Source organism: Ursus arctos, unplaced genomic scaffold (assembly GCF_023065955.2).
Source record: "Ursus arctos isolate Adak ecotype North America unplaced genomic scaffold, UrsArc2.0 scaffold_31, whole genome shotgun sequence".
Taxonomy (NCBI): Eukaryota; Metazoa; Chordata; class Mammalia; order Carnivora; family Ursidae; genus Ursus; species Ursus arctos.
The window spans coordinates 30,668,761-30,685,867 of record NW_026622997.1 but is presented as its reverse complement, the minus strand read 5'-3'; the positions used below and the strand labels follow the sequence as shown (position 1 = coordinate 30,685,867).

Below are 17,107 nucleotides of genomic sequence, written 5' to 3'. Positions count from 1 at the left end.
GAAACCACTGGACCAGACCGACAAACCACCACCAGAACTTCCATTCTAGGAGACATGTGCTTCTTGAATGCTCTGGTTTGTTTAAAGACCTGCAGTGATCTGAAAGAAAATAAAAACAGAAAAACAATTTATATACCCTCAGTCGTTTTCTTCAGGAAGTTTTGGCTAACAGGTCTACACCTGTTTACAGTGTGGTAGCCACAGAGCTCAAAGCATTTCTCTCCATGAGGTGTTAGAGCTTGCTAGGGCTGTTCTGTTTGACTGTGTATTCTATCATTTGTGTGTTCCGTGTGCTTCTTAAATGTCTTGCTTTCAAATGCCAGGAGGATGAATTTCCTTCCTGCTGTGTCAGCCTTCCCCCCCAATTTATCTGACTGGAAGTGGTACTACTGGAAGGAGACCACACTTTAAAGTTAAAAGCGTATTAAAACATAGCCGCCAATAAACAGCACTGTAGCAATCACAGTGCCTGTTGTCTCTGTCCTGCGGATAAAGCTTCAGCGAAAAGTCCTGATAACCAAACAATGGCTATTTTATAAAAAGAACTAGATACTACATCAAGCAGAGAAAAAGACAGTGACATTTAAAATCACATCAAGCAGCGGCGCCTGGGTGGCTCAGTCATTAAGCGTCTGCCTTCGGCTCAGGGCGTGATCCCAGCGTTATGGGATCGAGCCCCACATCAGGCTCCTCCGCTGGGAGCCTGCTTCTTCCTCTCCCACTCCCCCTCCTTGTGTTCCCTCTCTCGCTGTCTCTATCTCTGTCGAATAAATAAATGAAATCTTTAAAAAATAAAAAATAAAAAAAATCACATCAAGCAAACTTTCTCAAGGAGTACAGGTGTTAATGTTACATGTGATGGTGAAGGAGAAAAGAAAACTAAATCTCGCCGGGTTTCTTCAGACGCCGCAGCAGTGCTACGTGGCACTGTATCTTCTGATCCACAGCCGGTGTGTCTTCAGGGTCCCGATGTGTGGAGTGTGCAGATGGGAGCTCTGTGCTGACGTGCTGCCTCAGATATCAAAGGAAGTGCCTGGAAATAAATCCGTTCTTTTAAAGGTTTGTTTTCTTACTCTCCATTTCAGATACGGTTTTGGAGAGGCAGGGAAGCCTAAATTTGGCATTGATCCTAATGCTGAGCTTATATATGAAGTGACACTTAAGAGCTTCGAAAAGGTGAGAAAATACCAGCTTCTCTGAAATCATGGCAGATTTCTTCTCTGTCCACTCCCTATAAATGACATCTTATATTATTATCAGGTGGTGTGGATAGATGGCATTTATTCGTATGTTGTGCTTTTCATGACGAGGTGGTCTCTCGTCTTTGACGCTGCTCCCAGAGTAGGGGGGACTGATACCGCACAGCTGATATACAGCTAAGGAGCTCAGTGTTCTTATTTTGTTCCTACGTGTCAGCCTTTTTTTTTTTTTTTTTTTTTTTTTTTACTTTTTTGGGTAGACTCCAAGACTTGTTCCCTTATTTGTTCCTAGACTTGTTCTTTCTGTACTTTTTTTCCTGGGTTAAAGACAAAAAGGTTCACGTTCTGCCAAGCAGCTCCTTAGGGGAGTGGGGCGCAGTTTTCCGATGCCGAATGGATCGTTACCCTTCTCGAAGTCATGGAGAGGAAGTTATTATCCAAAATGCAAGGCTTTGTGGGCCACCAGGCTCCGTGACAAGAGACCCAAGAGACAAACCTGCTGACCCTCTGACCTTTTCTTTTCCTACCCATCCAAGCCTAAAAGAGTTTGTCAGTTGCCTTGGATTCCAGAAGCAGCATCCCTCCTGGAGCATGTTTCTGTCTCAGGCCTACCTCTGGAGGCTCCCAGCAGCAGCTTCACCAGACACACACAGAGCGGATGTCTGTGCTAGGCATGTCATCGCCTCCAGCAAAGGCCCCTCTGCAGCATCAAGGCCCCACTCTCCCCAGAGAGCTTCAAGAACTGCATTCTGTATGCCCTTTCTTATTCCCGCATCACTGCCTCCATGTGCTGTACATTAGGCTGTGAACTGGAAATGTGACTGTTTATATTTTATTAGACTTAGTAAGGAAATCATTGTCCTGTGGGGCTGTAACTTTGGGCCAAGAAAGTCAGGGGAAGACTGCTTTGGGATTCTCCCCCCAACAGTGACGTTCCTGATCATACCCCTCGCATCCCATGTTCCCCCAGACAAACATATGCTCTTGTCATGACCATCATGCATTGTCCCGTGACCTCTCCCGAAAGCCTGCCAGCTCAGCTCTGATCCTCCAAAGCCGCCTTCATAGCACAGTGGTTTTTATTATTAGAGAGAGAGAGAAAATAATCTTTAGCATGTGGTTATTTAGACCTTTGGCTTTCCTGTTTCTCTTTGAACCAAGTAAACCCACAGCCCGTTCCCCTCCACAGCGCAGCAGACATTGCTTATGGAGGCTTGTGTGCGGTAACGAGCCCGTGTGCGCTCCTTGCTCCGAGAGCGTGTTCCAGGAAGCACTGCTCTGTATATTTGAAACCATGTGAAAGTGCGATGTTGTTGGAAGCAATATGATTGAATCCTCTGCCTTGTAGTATTAAGAATATATTTGTACTCCATAAAGACTGAACTCCGTATAAAAAATGCAGAGGGCCCCTGTTACTAGATTTTTAAATAATAGAGCTAAATTGTTAGAAGCCACATAGGGTTGCCAGAAAGACTGGTAACTCTCATTATTCACTTGGTGGGGCGGGTGGCAGCAGGAATACATCACTAATTGTTTTTTGAATAGAGAAAATTTTACAGTTAACCACTGAAGTTTCGTAATTCCTGTGGAGTAAGTAACACTGACACAGCCACTGTCATTTTCCCTAAAGGATCCCAGATTGTTCTGTTGACTCTTGATGCTCCCTTTAAATCCAGCTATTCATACTGAAAGTGCAGTCGTGTCTGGATTCCGGTCTCTAATGGTGGAGAGTAAGAACACACACGATACAGAATAGCAAATGGTCGTGAGATCCTTTGAAATATTTCGGCATCAGCTCTACCCTCCCAATTATGTTTTACTTGAAATCCCCCAGATCTCCACTGGCAAGTTGACACAGTTTGGAAGCCTTAGTTGTTTCAGTGGAGAGACAACAACGTGACCTGGCATTTAAAAATTCTGTGTGAATAGATAGCTGTGACTTGACTACAGTAGCGCTCCCATTTTAGAGTTTGAAACACTGAGGCTTGAGAGAAACAACTTGCTGAAACTGTAATGGCAGTTTACTGGTGAAGTTTGCGGGAGGGCGATGAGGGACACCGGGTTTTGTTGTGTGTCCTCCCCTCATAACTCCAAAGTTGCGCTCTTTGACAGCACGCAGCAGCTTGGGTCCCTTACTGTGTTTTTTGCCTCTCTTCCTTCTTGGGTAGCACGGGTCAAACTGCAGCGTGGTCATCGTGGAAGGTGAGTTCTAGCCTCGCAGTGAATGGGCATAGCACACAGTTTCAAAAGCCCGTGTGTTTTGAAGCGTGGGTATCCTAGTAGCAGCGGCCGTGTGTTCTTAACAGGCATCAGCGGATGCGTTTTCCCTCTGTGTTCATCTAACCGTTGTTACAAATTTACACAACAGGCCAAAGAATCCTGGGAGATGGACACCAAAGAAAAATTGGAGCAGGCTGCCATTGTCAAAGAGAAGGGAACGGTGTACTTCAAGGTGTGTGAGTCCTTGTACAGTCTCTTCCATTTCAAAGAATTTGTTCAAGTTGTCAGTGACTTGTGCTCATATTCCCTACTCTGAATTATAAGTCTGAATTTTTACAAGTCTGCCATTTCCGGTGTTCGAAATGGTGAGAAAGAATGGATTAATGTGACAAAAAGAAGACAGATGCCTCTTTTACACACTCTAGTTTGTAACCCTCCCTAAAGGCAGGCCAGGTCTGGCTGCTCCCCCCCCCCCCCCAACCACTGTATCACCCAAGACCTAAGGCATCTTGCTTGGTGCGTAGTTGGCACTCAGCAGGTGTTTGTGGAATGAAACAAAGACTCAGGATAATTGTTAGCAAGTGAGAATTTGTGGAGGTAAGTTTTTGTCATTTTTCTTCCCGCTGTCTCGGTCATGCACATGACAAAAGGAAAGAGAACATGCACAGATTCCAGAAGAAACCAACAGGAGGAGAATATTCATTTCCTCTAGTGGCCAAAATGATCCCAGCCACACTTGGTTTTGTGACGACTCTTGAGAAACTCCTGAATGATATTCATTATCAATTGCTTCTCGGAAGCCCTTTTTTGGTATATCTAGGACTGTATCACTTCCTCACTTAGATCTTAAACCCCCAGATACAAGAGAAGAAGGAACAGCACTTTATTCAGTTCTAATCAGAATGCTCTGCCCATTGCGTCCCCGTCCGCAACCAAGTACCTTCTCCGTGTCCAGCAGGAAGGGCTTAGAGATGAAGAGAGCCAAAGAATGGAGTTTTGTCAAGGTTTCTTTTCTTTTTTTCTTCTTGCCACTGCCGTTCATGAACAAAATTGGATGATGTTTTCAGCGGTCTAAAGCAGTGATGCATAAATGTCCTTCAGCAAGTCTTTATGGAATGTCTGCTGAGACTTGCTGTTGCACTGACAACCTTGTCTGGAGGGAGGGGGGGGCAGTGTTAGCCCCCATGAGACAGCTAGCGAATTATGTAAGACTATATAATCAAGACAGAATTCACACAGCCAGGGGGCAACATGTGTGGTTGTTGTTTTTCAGACTGTGAGAACAGACCCATTATTGGGTCATGATACCAATTTAGTGGAAGTGTATTGCATTATGTAGTTAAGATAAATTTTGTTTCATAAAATTTGTTCAGTTGTGTGTAAGTGGGTACTGAATCATAATTGAAAACATTTTTTTGCTATGGGTTATAGCTAAACACATTTGAAATCTGTTGGTATAGATAATATATAATCATTTATATTTATTTATAGCTAATGTGTATGGATCACCAGAAAGCTTTGGGGAATGGTGGAATGAGCTCCAAATTGGGAAAACCGGGCTTTATGGCTCCAAATGGTTTAAAACTATTAAACGTCCAAAGAGGTTACTTTTGTGTGTGAAGGTGATGGAGTTAGGGGCGCCTGGGTGTCTCAGTCGATTGGGTGTCCAACTTTTGATTTCAGCTCAGGTCGATCTCAGGGTCATGGGCTCGAGCTCCTCATTGGGCTCCACATTCACCAGGGAGTCTGCTTATCCCTCTCCTTCCACTCGTCTCCCTGCTTGCTTTCTCTCTCTCTCTCTCAAATAAATAAAATCTTAAAAAAGTGATGATGGGATGCCTGGGTGGCTCATTCAGTGAAGAGGCCGCCTTCAGCTCAGGTCATGATCCCAGGGTCCTGAGATGGAGCCCCACATCGGGCTCCTTGCTCAGTGGGGAGCCTACTTCTCCCTCTGACTGCCACTCCCCCTACTTGTGCTCTCTGACAAATAAATAAAACCTCAGAAAAAAGTGATGGAGTTAGATTAGATGATCCCCAAGTTTCTTTCCAGCCCTAAAGTTCTGTGAGTTTCAAAACTCTTGAAAGCAAGTTTGGATTTTTTTAATTCTAATTGAAATATATTGGATACTTCGGAGCTATTCAAGTAAGATTCCACATGCGTTATTTGTAGACTCAAAATACACAAGATGCTAGAATAAAATATTTTTTGTAAAATCCCTTAGGACCATAGGTCCTAAATGGTGTTTCCTATATACCTGGAGTCTATAAAAGTCCTTACTGTGTTTTTTTTATTTCCCAAACTTCTAAAGTATTAATAGTTTGGGGGTGGGGGGAGTTGGGGTTTTTGGCATTTGACTAGAATTATATCGACTCTGTGTGGTAAAATAGCTCAGCTATTCAGAAGCTCTAATTGGTTGCTGATGACTCAGAACTTTAGGGCACATTATTGGTAATGACGTAATGTGGCAAAGCCACGTGTCGTATAGCTGTGTCCTGAACACATATGGAGAGATGGCCAGAATTAGTGATCAGTAGCAGAAAGCCGTGCTGCCAGTTACTTAACTTTGTCACTTTTAAGCATCACAATTGTAATAGTGATTTGTGTATTTCATAATATTATGAACCTCTTAAAATTACTGATCTTTGGATAAAATCTGGACCAGCAGTCACACATATGGAACATATTATTTTTTTTTTTTAGAAACCTCCATAGTGGAACATATTATTTTTAACATGCAATTTGATAGACAAAATCTGTCAAAACATTAGTCTGTTGGGGGGAAATTAATGGAAGGTTCAAAACCACTGACCTAAGACTTTTCTCCCAGAATGTCTCTGAACATTTTGTACTACTAGAGACTTCCCTGGAGGCACCTTCATAATTATAGGTAAAAGATCCCAGCAATGATCCTAGTTTTAGATGTAAGACTTCAAAATGGTCGGTAGATAGTTTCCTGTACACATTCCCTTTTAAAATTTCAGGGCGCGTTTCAGTCTGCCACTCTGCCCTCCCGGGCCTCGTCTTTCCAGAGTGTTTGACTTGGCACGTTGAGGACATACACGGAGTCCAGATGTGTGGGTGAGAGCAGAGATGGGGTGAAGTAAAAATCTACACTTCATGCCATCTGGTACATTACAGCTCCATTTTCATCGACCTGCGGGTTTGGTTTACACACAAGTGGGTAAATTTCTCCCCTTAGTAAAGGGTTGAATCGCACTCAGTTTTAAAATGGGAATCATTTTGCTGTTTAGATTATAAACTCCTCATATCAACCTCTGAACACTAAAGAGAAGAAAGGCAAAAGACTCCCTTCACTTGGCTCTGAAAATAATTAACAGAGGACAACATGCCATTATGCCAGGCATTGTGCAAGCCAATTAAACAGACCTGAGTTTTGCCCTCAGAGCTGATAGTATTCTGCAGGACAGGAGCATTAACTATCTTACTTGGTAAGTGTTTCTCTTTTCTGACTTGGAGACGGAGTCGTAAGAAGTCTGAGGACGCTGCAGTGATACGGGGTTCTCGCGCCCCCTTGTGCTCCTTGGGAAAAAAACATTTCTCGAGCAAGCTAGTTAAGAACCATCGTTCCACCGCCAAACCCTTTTCAGACAAACCAGGCTTTGCTATGTTTTGACTTTGCTGAACCAAGAAACCAATGCTGTAATTTAGAAACAAGTCATCCATAACTCTAGGATTTTAGGTTTAAAAAAAAAAACTCTAAGGAAGTGTCCCGCTGCCCTCTTTCTCCTCCCCTCATTCATTTCGTACAGGATTTCTCAACCTTGGCACTGTTGACATTTGGGGCTGTATATTCTGTTTTGGTGAGGCTGTCCTGTGCGTTATAGGATATGTAGTGGCAGCCCAGGCTCCTGGCCGCTAGATGCCAGTAGCACGCACACTCCTTGCAGTTGTGACAACAAAAAGTCTTGAAACATTGCCAGATGTCCCCCCACCCCGGGAGCAGAATCACCCCCAGCTGAAAACTCTTGTTCTAGTACATTAGATGCAGAAATGCCACAAAACAAGATTTTTGTTCGTTGGAAGTTGAGCTCTAAATAAAATTATGATACAGATGAAAGAGCTTTCAAGAAGTTTAAAAGGCTGTATAAATATAAAGGAACTATGAGTTTTTTTGGGTTTGATTTTTTGGTTTGTTTTGTTTGCTTATTTTTTGAAACCATAGCCCTTTAACATTCTGATTATTTAGAACCTACCATTATTTTTGTATTATTATTCATTTGAGAGAACAGGAGAGAGCACAAGCAAGGGAATGGGCAAAGGGAGAAGCAGGCTCCTGGCTGAGCAGGGAGCCCGACATGGGGCTCGATCCCAGGACCCCAGGATCACGACCAAAGGCAGATGCTTAACCAAGTGAGCCACCCAGGTGCCCCAGAACCTACCATTATGATAAGATCTGGGTCATTGTCCTCCCTGGCTTTTTTCTTTCCCTATAACAATACATTAGGAGATAGACAGAAAAGGTAACAGGTACATCTGAGAAGAAAGAGGAAGAAGCAGCTCGGCAGAACACAGAAAATACCTGTCCTTTTACCTGATCTAAATAAAATGATACCTTTCGTTTCTACCCACGTCTCCATTTTTGCTCCCAATGATAGAGGAAGTTTTGATCCCATAGTTACATCTTTGACCTTGATATTTCTTCAGCAAACCTTCGCTAAGGGCTTCTTTGTGCCAGGTATCTTTGGATATTCCAAAGGGGTAAGACATGATTCCTATCCTCAAATTGCTCACCATCCAGCAAGAGAAAAGACAGGGAAATAAAGAAATGACAAACCCTGAAACTTGTGAGGACTTTCTTTTTTGTAGTGCCCCAAAAAGGAGTAGTGGGCCTCAGGCTCTGACAAAGTATAAATTTGTCTTCATTACCTTGGGCTGCCATAATAACATCTCCTAGACTGGGTGATGTAAACAATAGGAGTTTATTTCTCACAGTCCTGGAGACTGGAAGTCTAAGATCAAGGTGCCAGCAGGGTGGGTATCTTGTGAGAGTGCTCTCCTTGGGTTCCAGGTGGCTGCCTTCTTGCTGTGGCCTCAAATGAACTGTCCTAGGTGCCTGCGGCAGGGGAGAGAGAGAAGGAGGAAGTTCTCCGGTGTCTCTTACAAGGGGATTAAGTCCATCATGAGGGCCCCACCCTCAGGACCCCATCTAAACCTGATTATTTCCCAAAGGCCCCATCTCCAAATACCATCACGTTGGAGACAGGCCTTCACCATATGAGTTGGGGGCAGAGGGGACACAGTTCAGTCCACAGCATGCACAATATAACTTCCGTAAAAATTTCATCATTTGTTATAAAAGGGCCTGGATTTCATATTCTTATAAATAACCATATCACAAATTTCTGAGGCAGAGAGGATAATAGACTTTGATTTCAGTACGCTTTCCTTCAAAACACTTCAGAATTTTTTTGCACTGCCCTTCTGTCATAGAACGTGTCATAGAACCTGTGAGTTCTGTAAGTCTTCTGCTCCCTGAACGAGTCACTTGTGAAGTGGGATGTTCAGTGGGGGATGTAGCTTTCCATTCATTCCGACTTAGGCCTTCCACCTGGAACCCTCTGCCCCATGCTCATTACCAAAAACCAGCATCAGGGCTTCTTTCTACAAGTGGGGCTCCTTTCTTGCGCCAGCCCCTTGAGGTCTTTTGTAACAGGAACATTCTCGTAGATCTGCTCTGGGTTTCTCTCTTCTTAGTCATTGGGTGACCTTTGGAGTGCACGTGGGGAGACGCCTCTGCATTGAGGTGTATACACTGCTTTGACTGTGGTAAGTCCTAGTGACATGATCTTAAGACTGATCATGGTCAGACACTGGATCTGATACCTTCAGGGATCTGGCTACAGTTCTGCCATCTGGAGGATATGTCCTCTGTTTGCAATCCTGTAGTCTAATCCTTCAGAGGAGATTCCTCACCTGTACTTCCATTTTATATGTGTATTTACCAGCTGTCACTTCTTTCATCTTGAAATGGCAGTAAACACCTTGTCTCGGCCCCATAATTTCTTGTATAGAGCATCTGTACAATTAATTCACATGAATTAACTACACAGTTGTTATTCGTAATTGTTAAGATTCTAATCAGGTAAGAGCAAAAATACAAGAGAAAGATTTTTCTCATGCAGTTAGCTGACATCTATGTGATTTATTACGTTTTATAGTAATTTCTGTTGTATGCTATTCAACTATGTATATTTCTATTGTCTGTAGCTCAGAGGTCAGCAAACCACACCCTGTTTTAGTGAGTAAGATTCTACCAGGACACAGCCACAGACATTTACAAGCAACCCTTGAACAACGTGGGTTTGAACGTCACCGGTCCAATTATATACAGACTTTTTTCAATAAATGCTGTACAGTATCATAAATGTATTTTCTCTTATGGTTTCTGAATAACATTTTCTTGTTTGAAGCTTACTTTATTGTAAGAATACCGTACATAAAACAAATAACAGGTAAGATGTTTTTATCAGTTGTCTGTTGTCAGTAAGACTTCCAGTCAATGGTAGACTATTAGTAGTTAAGTTTTGGGGGGTCGGAAGTTATACACACACTCATCATAAGGAAAGTGCAAATCAAAACCATAATCAGATATCACCTCACACCTGTCAGAATGGCTAAAATCAACAACACAAGAAACAACAAGTGTTGGCTAGGAGGTAGAGAAGGGGGACCCTCTTGCGCTGTTGGTGGGAACGCAAACTGATGCAGCCGCTCTAGAAAACAGGGTGGAGGTTCCTCAGAAAGTTAAAAGTAGAACTGCCCTAGGATCCAGTAATCACGCTAGTGGGTATTTACTCAAAAAAAATACAAAAACCCTAATTCAAAGGGATACATGCAGCCCTGTGTTTATAGCAGCATTATTTACAATAGCCGGGATATGGAAGCAACCCAAGTGTCCATCAATACATGATGGATAAAGAAGATTTGGTGTAAATTTACAGAATATTATTCAGCCATAAAAAGAATGAAATCTTGTCATTTGCAATGACATGGATGGAGCTAGAGAGTATTATGCTAAGTGAAATAAGTCAGAGAAAGACAAATACCATATGATCTCACTCGTGTGGAATTTAAGAAACAAATGGGGGAGACAAACTAAGAAACAGACTTATCTATAGAGGACAAACTGACAGTTACTAGAGGTTGGTGAGGGGATGGATGAAACAGGTGCTGGGGGTGAAAGAGTGTACTTGTCATGATGAGAAAAATGAATAATAAGTAATTAAATCATTTAAAAATAAGTAATACGCAGATTTTCAACTACACGGGGAGTCACAGCCCCAACCCGTGTTGTTCGGGGATCGAGCGTATTTATATATTGTCTGTAGCTGCTTTTGCCCTACTGTTGACTGAGTTGCAACAGAGATTGTTTGGCCTGCAAAGCCTGAAATATTTATTATCTGCCCCTTCACAGAAGAAGTTTGGCAGCTCCTGGTTTAGATCACTAAGGTTTGCTGTGCTTGTGACCGGCACTTGGCAGCACGTAGTCTCCTGTGCAGTGCTGATTGTCAGGAGGAAAGGGAAATTAACTTCCCCTTCAAGTAAACTAGTGATAGAGTCTAAAACTACTCACCAGCCTTTTGCAAGTCTGATAGATACTAGCAGCAAAGCATGTAACCCAAAGCCTTGATGCCCTCCTGCTAGAACCGTCCGCTCTGAAAAGGACGAGATGGTACATGCTGGAGCAGCGTGGCATAGCGCGCTGTCCTGAACCAGCTCGGAGCCCACTGGCACTGCAGAGAGAACGGAAGAGGGATGGCCCGGATGGCCGTCTCCTAAGAGCAAAAAGAAATGATCAAATACCATGGCTAGTATGAGGGGATTGTTTCATTTGGAGGATTTGGTTGTCTCAGGGAGACCTGAGCTTACGTTTCTTTTGTACCCTCCTCCGGAGCCCGTACAACAAGTAATTACTAGCTTTTTTTTCTCCCAGGGAGGCAAGTACCTGCAGGCCGTGATTCAGTATGGGAAGATCGTATCGTGGCTGGAGATGGAATATGGCTTATCAGAAAAGGAGTCTAAAGCTTCGGAGTCGTTCCTGCTTGCCGCCTTCCTGAACCTGGCCATGTGCTACCTGAAGCTGAGAGAATACACCAAAGCTGTGGAATGCTGTGATAAGGTAAAGGTGTGTGCGTGTGGACTGGACTGTAGATGTTCCACATCTTTTTCTCCTTCTTCATACTTGGTCGTCTTTTATTTCTTCTTAGCCCAGGGGTGGAGGGCTTGTCATTTTGCTTCGTTATATTCATTTGTTTACTTGGGATTATTTGTTTCTCGGGAAATTCAGAAAGATTGCGATTACAGTCAGACTTTTTTTTTTTTAGGATTTATTTCTTTTAGAGGGAGAGAGTGTGCACAGGCACGCAAGAGAGTGGGGGAGGGCAGGGGCAGAGAGAGAATCTCCAGCCGACTCCCCACTGAGCAGGGAGCCTGCCGGGGCTGGATCCCACAACCCTGAGATCATGACCTGAGCCAAAATCAACAATCAGATGCTTAACTCACTGAGCCACCCAGGCGCCCCACAGTGAGGCTTTTCTGATGCGTAGACTATAATAATATGTTATGAATACGTTTTGTTAAAATTGGGGCACCTGGGTGGCTCAGTGAGTTAAACATCTAACTTAATCTCAGCTCAGGTCTTGATCTCAGCGTTGTGAGTTCAAGCCCCGAGTTGGGCTCTACACTGGGCATGAAGCTTACTTTAAAAAAAAAAAAATTAAAATTCTTACCATCCATGACCTTCCGTAAATCTATGGTATTTGGTATTGAATTAGACATAATAACTACTCAGGTTCAATGTAATAAGAACAGACTTAACTTAAGCCTTTCAGGACTTAAGTATGATAGACTTGCAACTGCTTACATCTTCTGTAAGGCCACTTCTGTATACTTCTGGGATTGTTTCTACAGGTGAAATTTCTAGGTATGGAAATACAGAGTCAAAAAATAGGATTATTGAATGTTACCCATGTTTTTTTCTCATTGGCAACAAAAAATTCTTTTCATTTTTATTTCTTGGTTACTAATGAAATCATACATCTTTTCATTATTAGCCATTGGCATTTCCTCTGTGAATTGCCTGTTCACATCCTTCAACGAGATCATTTGTGTGATTTATACTGATGGAGGCGGTCTGTACGTTGTTACCGTTAACCCTTTGTCTGGCAGTAGGAACCTTGTTCTCACTTGTAAGGAAAGTTTTAATATTTACTCCGTTGAATCTGTCTTTTACTTTCTAATTAGAAAGGTCTTCCGCACCCTAAGACGATAAAAATAATTCTGTTCAGTACTTGCAAAACCTACTCTAACTAGGTATGCTTTAAAAAACTAATTAAAAATAACCCTATTTTGATGGGGGAGGTTGCATGTAAGTATACTTGGCCTAGAATCTTTTGTGTTTTGATATGAGGTAAAAATGTAATTCTTATCTTCCATGTTCATAGCCGGTCTCGGCCCCATTTATTACAAAGTTAACCCTTTCCCTACTGATTTACCTTCACACCTTTGCCCCTGTTAAATCTGTTTATATACGACAGGAATCTGTTTCTGAATGCTTTGTTCTGTTCCACTGAACTGTTTGCCCACAGACTAGCAATCGAACTTTTAATTTCAGTGGTTTCATAGTGTGGTGTTTTTTTTCTGTGGGAGGTCAAGTCCCCTCTCATTATTTTTTTTTCCCCAAAATTTTCTCAGCCATTCTGGGCATTTGCTTCTTCCACTGAATTTTAAAATGAACTTCTCAAGAGGCCCCTCCCAAGTCCCCTTGGGATCTTTATAGAAATTGGATCAAATACAGAAGTCCATTTGCGTATAGTTAGTTGTATTTTGATAAATTACCTTGAGCCTCCTCTCTTCAGTACACTTTTTCCAGTCCCCTTGGCCAGAAAGTTTTGGTAAGTTATTTAAATACCGAATTTCTTTGAAACGTCCACAAGTTATATTCATGCTTTCTAAAATGTAGACCATCCGTCCCTAGGCCCTTGGACTAGACAGTGCCAACGAGAAGGGCTTGTATAGGAGGGGGGAAGCCCAGCTGCTCATGAACGAGTTTGAGTCGGCCAAGGGCGACTTTGAGAAAGTGCTGGAAGTTAATCCCCAGAATAAGGCAGCACGACTGCAGATCTCCATGTGCCAGAAAAAGGCTAAGGAGCACAACGAGCGGGACCGAAGGATATACGCCAACATGTTCAAGAAGTTCGCCGAGCAGGACGCAAAGGTATGGACAGAACCACCTGGCCTTCGGCTACGTCACAAACTGACCTTGGCCCTTTGAGTTTTGCTTCAAGGAGGTTAAGCATAGGCAACAAAGGCAGGTAGACCACCCGAGAGGCCCAAGAATGGGCAGAATGACTTCTGATGCCATCCGAGGCTGGTTTGGATCCAGAAGTAGAATAGGCTCTTCTGCGCACCAGACGTACAGAGTTGTGAGGCACTGCACGTCCATGGAAGAGAGGAGAAAAATAAGTTCCCCAGAGACGTACTGCAGTTTGCTAGTTTTTAAAAATCAAACACATCAAGTATTTTTTTCAGATACTTCTTTGTTGAGACTTCCCAGGTTCCCAGGAAATGGGCCGCGGATGGGGAAGCCCCACCATCATGCCCTTTACTTCATCAGCCTCCCTTCCAGCAAAGTTGTATTCTGGTCCTGAGTTCATCCTCCACTCCCCAGCCCTCTCATGGCCCTCCCTGTGGCAAGCCAGTCATGTTCACCGAAGAAAAGTGAAAGCTCCCCGCTCTTAACTGTTGGCAGCCCTGCCCTGACTTACCCAACCAGGGCAGCCCAGTGAAGTCCTCGTGATGCCCTCCTGTCTGAGACCCGACCAACAGTCGGGAGGCAGGAATTATTTAAATGTTTCAGTTCTCTTTTACTTTAACCCTCTTGGTTTCTTATTTTTTCTTCAGGAAGAGGCCAGTAAAGCCATGGGCAAGAAGACTTTAGGATCGGTCACCAATGAAAAAGAAACGGAGAGTCAAGCGATGGACGAGAAAGCTGGAGGCCACGTATGACCCCACGCAAAGGAGGGAAGAGCCCTAATGAACTCGGCCCCCTCCTCCATGGGCTTTCACCCAACTCAGGACTCAACAGTGTTTAATGTAAAGTTTGTTAGAGTCTGTGTGAGTCTGGAAGCAAATGGCAAAACCAGTAGCTTCCCAGAAAGCAGCCACCTTGCTGCTGCCCCGTGCTCTCCTTGAGGGGGCGGCGTGGGACCGCTCCATGTGGAACCGAATGGAGATGACTGTTGGTGTGGCGAGATCGAGCCGACAGCTAAGTCCCACTCATTTCAGTTTCTGTCAACTTTCAATATCTAATTCAGGGTCCCTTGAGATAATCCTAACAATGTGGGGCTGTCTGTCAGGTTTTACATCTGATTGAACTTTAATAGCACTGCAGAAACCTAAAAATAAAGGCCTAATGACTTTCTCCTTCCCTACAGTTGGGTGGGGGAGAGGAGGAGGAGGTTTTGTTTTTTAAATGACTGAAGTGCTAGCATTTTTAACCAAGAGAACCCACGGGGAGAGAGGGGTCTGGAATCCCCTCAGGTCCTCAGCAGCGCCAGACTCGGAAAGTCAGAACCTCAGAGGTCATTTGCTTGCTGACTTAGCCAAACTGCCCCCTCACTAAGCCAGCCTGCTCGGGAGAGTGGGTCTCTCCTGCACCCAGCCTGGCCCTGGAGGAGGGCGTCTGTCCTCCGCAAAACATTCTTCAGCAAGGATAATGAGCAGAGGGAGCTGCTAGAGTAGCTTCCCCTGCCTTCGATGAAGTTCTGAGATGCTGAAATGTGAAAAGAGCAATCAGAATTGTGCTTTCTCCCCACTCCTCCATCCCTTCTAGGAAGTAATGCTGGGTACAGTGCTGCCTGCTAGCGCCGCTGCTGTTCCGTTCCTTAGTTCCATTCTAACCCTTGCTATTCAGAATTTAAGACTTGTTCTTACAATCTCTCTGACCTGGAGTGGGTTCATTTACATATCCATTTAGGATCCACGTAGCTTTTTTTTTTTTTTTTTTTTTTTGCTTTTTAAAAATTACTGGCTCATAAACATGTATACTGGGTTTATGAAACTTTATTTACACTCCTCTATCATGCAAAAAAATTGACTTTTTACTACTAAGTAGCTTGATTTTTAAAAACAGTATCTGTGGAGTTGAAAAAATAAGGTATTCTTCTTGTACATTAAGGGTTTTCCTCACAGGTTTGGCACACGGTAGCTTTCTTCTCCTGCTGATGGCTTCTTCGTTCTGGCGTAAGTTGTGAAAAAGAATTGAAAACCGCTTCCTGTGCAAGCATATCTCGCCTAAAAGCTCCAGTCCCGGAGCACTGAATCAGGGCAAGTCTTAAAATACATAAAATACATGTAGTGGAATCTTGGTCCTTACGGGTAAGCGAAGACTGAGCATGGCTTTTTCTCCCTGCGGCCTGAGAAGCAATTGTGGGCACGCGTTTGCAGCTGAAGGAAACAGTAGCTCCAACCTGGAACATCTCACTTTGTAAAATCCTAAAGAACACTGGCAATTACTAGTTTTTACTTTTTGCTAAAAGTTTTTACTTTTAGCAAAACACTTTCATTGTTAGGTTAGGACCCACATCAAAACCTAAAAATAAAATCCTTTCCATTTATACCAGTTTTCTTCTCCATGGAACAAAGGGAATTAAATCGTTTCTCCTTTGACAACTAGAATCCTTTTTATTTCTCATTTTTGTCTTTTTTCATGAGATTTCTTTAAAAAGCCCCAGTCTCGCCTAGGAGACATGAAAAGCAGAAGTTGATTTTGCTTTGTTTGCTTGACTCTTTAGTATTTGTAGCTCTGTTGACTAGAGCATGACTCCAGTGAGGCAAAGACTGAGATTTGATCCTAAGAAGGCCAGTTAGCTTTTTGCAAGGTAACAAACAAACGATTCCAAAACTTAGATTATCCCAGCCAGTGTCTCCCGAGTGCGTGTTATGGGTCACCCCGTGGCGGGGGAGCGGGCAGGAGTGCGTGGAGGGGAGGGCTGGGCTGTGAGGGTCGTTCTGAGCAAACGATGGTGAGGTGCCCATCACCACTCGAGAAGAATAAACTTCATATATTCTCGTATCAAACTGAGTCATCTTAATTCGTCTAGAAACCAGCAGATGTCTTTGAACCACCTTTCAGACTGCATTTGGAGTGCTGAGGCAGCATATGAATAATTAAAAACTTGATTTTAAAAAATCATCAGATGCACTTTTTTGTGTTCCTTAAACTAAACAGCCAAATGATTTTCCGTTATTCTTGGGTTTTGCTTAAATAGTCCTCAGGAAAGATTGTTTTGGTTGGAAAACTGGGGTGGGGGCCAAGCTGAAGAAGCGCGGCGTCAGGACACTGGCTGGAGACAGTATTGTCCTCCGTGCTCTGCGGCCCAGCTTGCGATCAGCGTCAGGCTAACGGTGGTGGAATAAGGCATCTTCGTTCAGATGATCCAAATCATCAGAAAAACTAGAGGATTTTGTTTTCTCATCAGCCAGTGGGGATTCCAGCATCTTAACCGATTGCAAGGTAGGTTCAGGTTGGGAAATGAAGAGATTAATTGTGCCCTCTGGAAAATACGTAAAACATAAGCACCCGGCAGGCGATGTTCTGGGTTCAGCGTGCATTTCCTCTTTCCTAACTAGCATATCTCAGCAGATACTCATGGCTACATACCCT

General features: G+C 43.5%; 1 protein-coding gene across 11 annotated transcripts in view; it reads left to right on the top strand.

Moving 5' to 3' along the window:
* Positions 1-16,636, top strand: part of FKBP5 (FKBP prolyl isomerase 5) — a 114,496-nt gene extending 97,860 nt beyond the window's left edge. For all 11 annotated transcript variants that reach the window (XM_026482736.4, XM_026482732.4, XM_048225775.2 and 8 more), the window contains 5 exons: positions 1,086-1,176; positions 3,568-3,651; positions 11,375-11,560; positions 13,418-13,657; positions 14,344-16,636. In XM_026482736.4, coding sequence (XP_026338521.2) covers positions 1,086-1,176; positions 3,568-3,651; positions 11,375-11,560; positions 13,418-13,657; positions 14,344-14,448 — 706 coding nt within the window. In that variant the 3' untranslated portion in view covers positions 14,449-16,636. The remainder of the gene's footprint in view (positions 1-1,085; positions 1,177-3,567; positions 3,652-11,374; positions 11,561-13,417; positions 13,658-14,343) is intronic.
* The last annotated feature ends 471 nt before the right edge of the window (positions 16,637-17,107 follow it).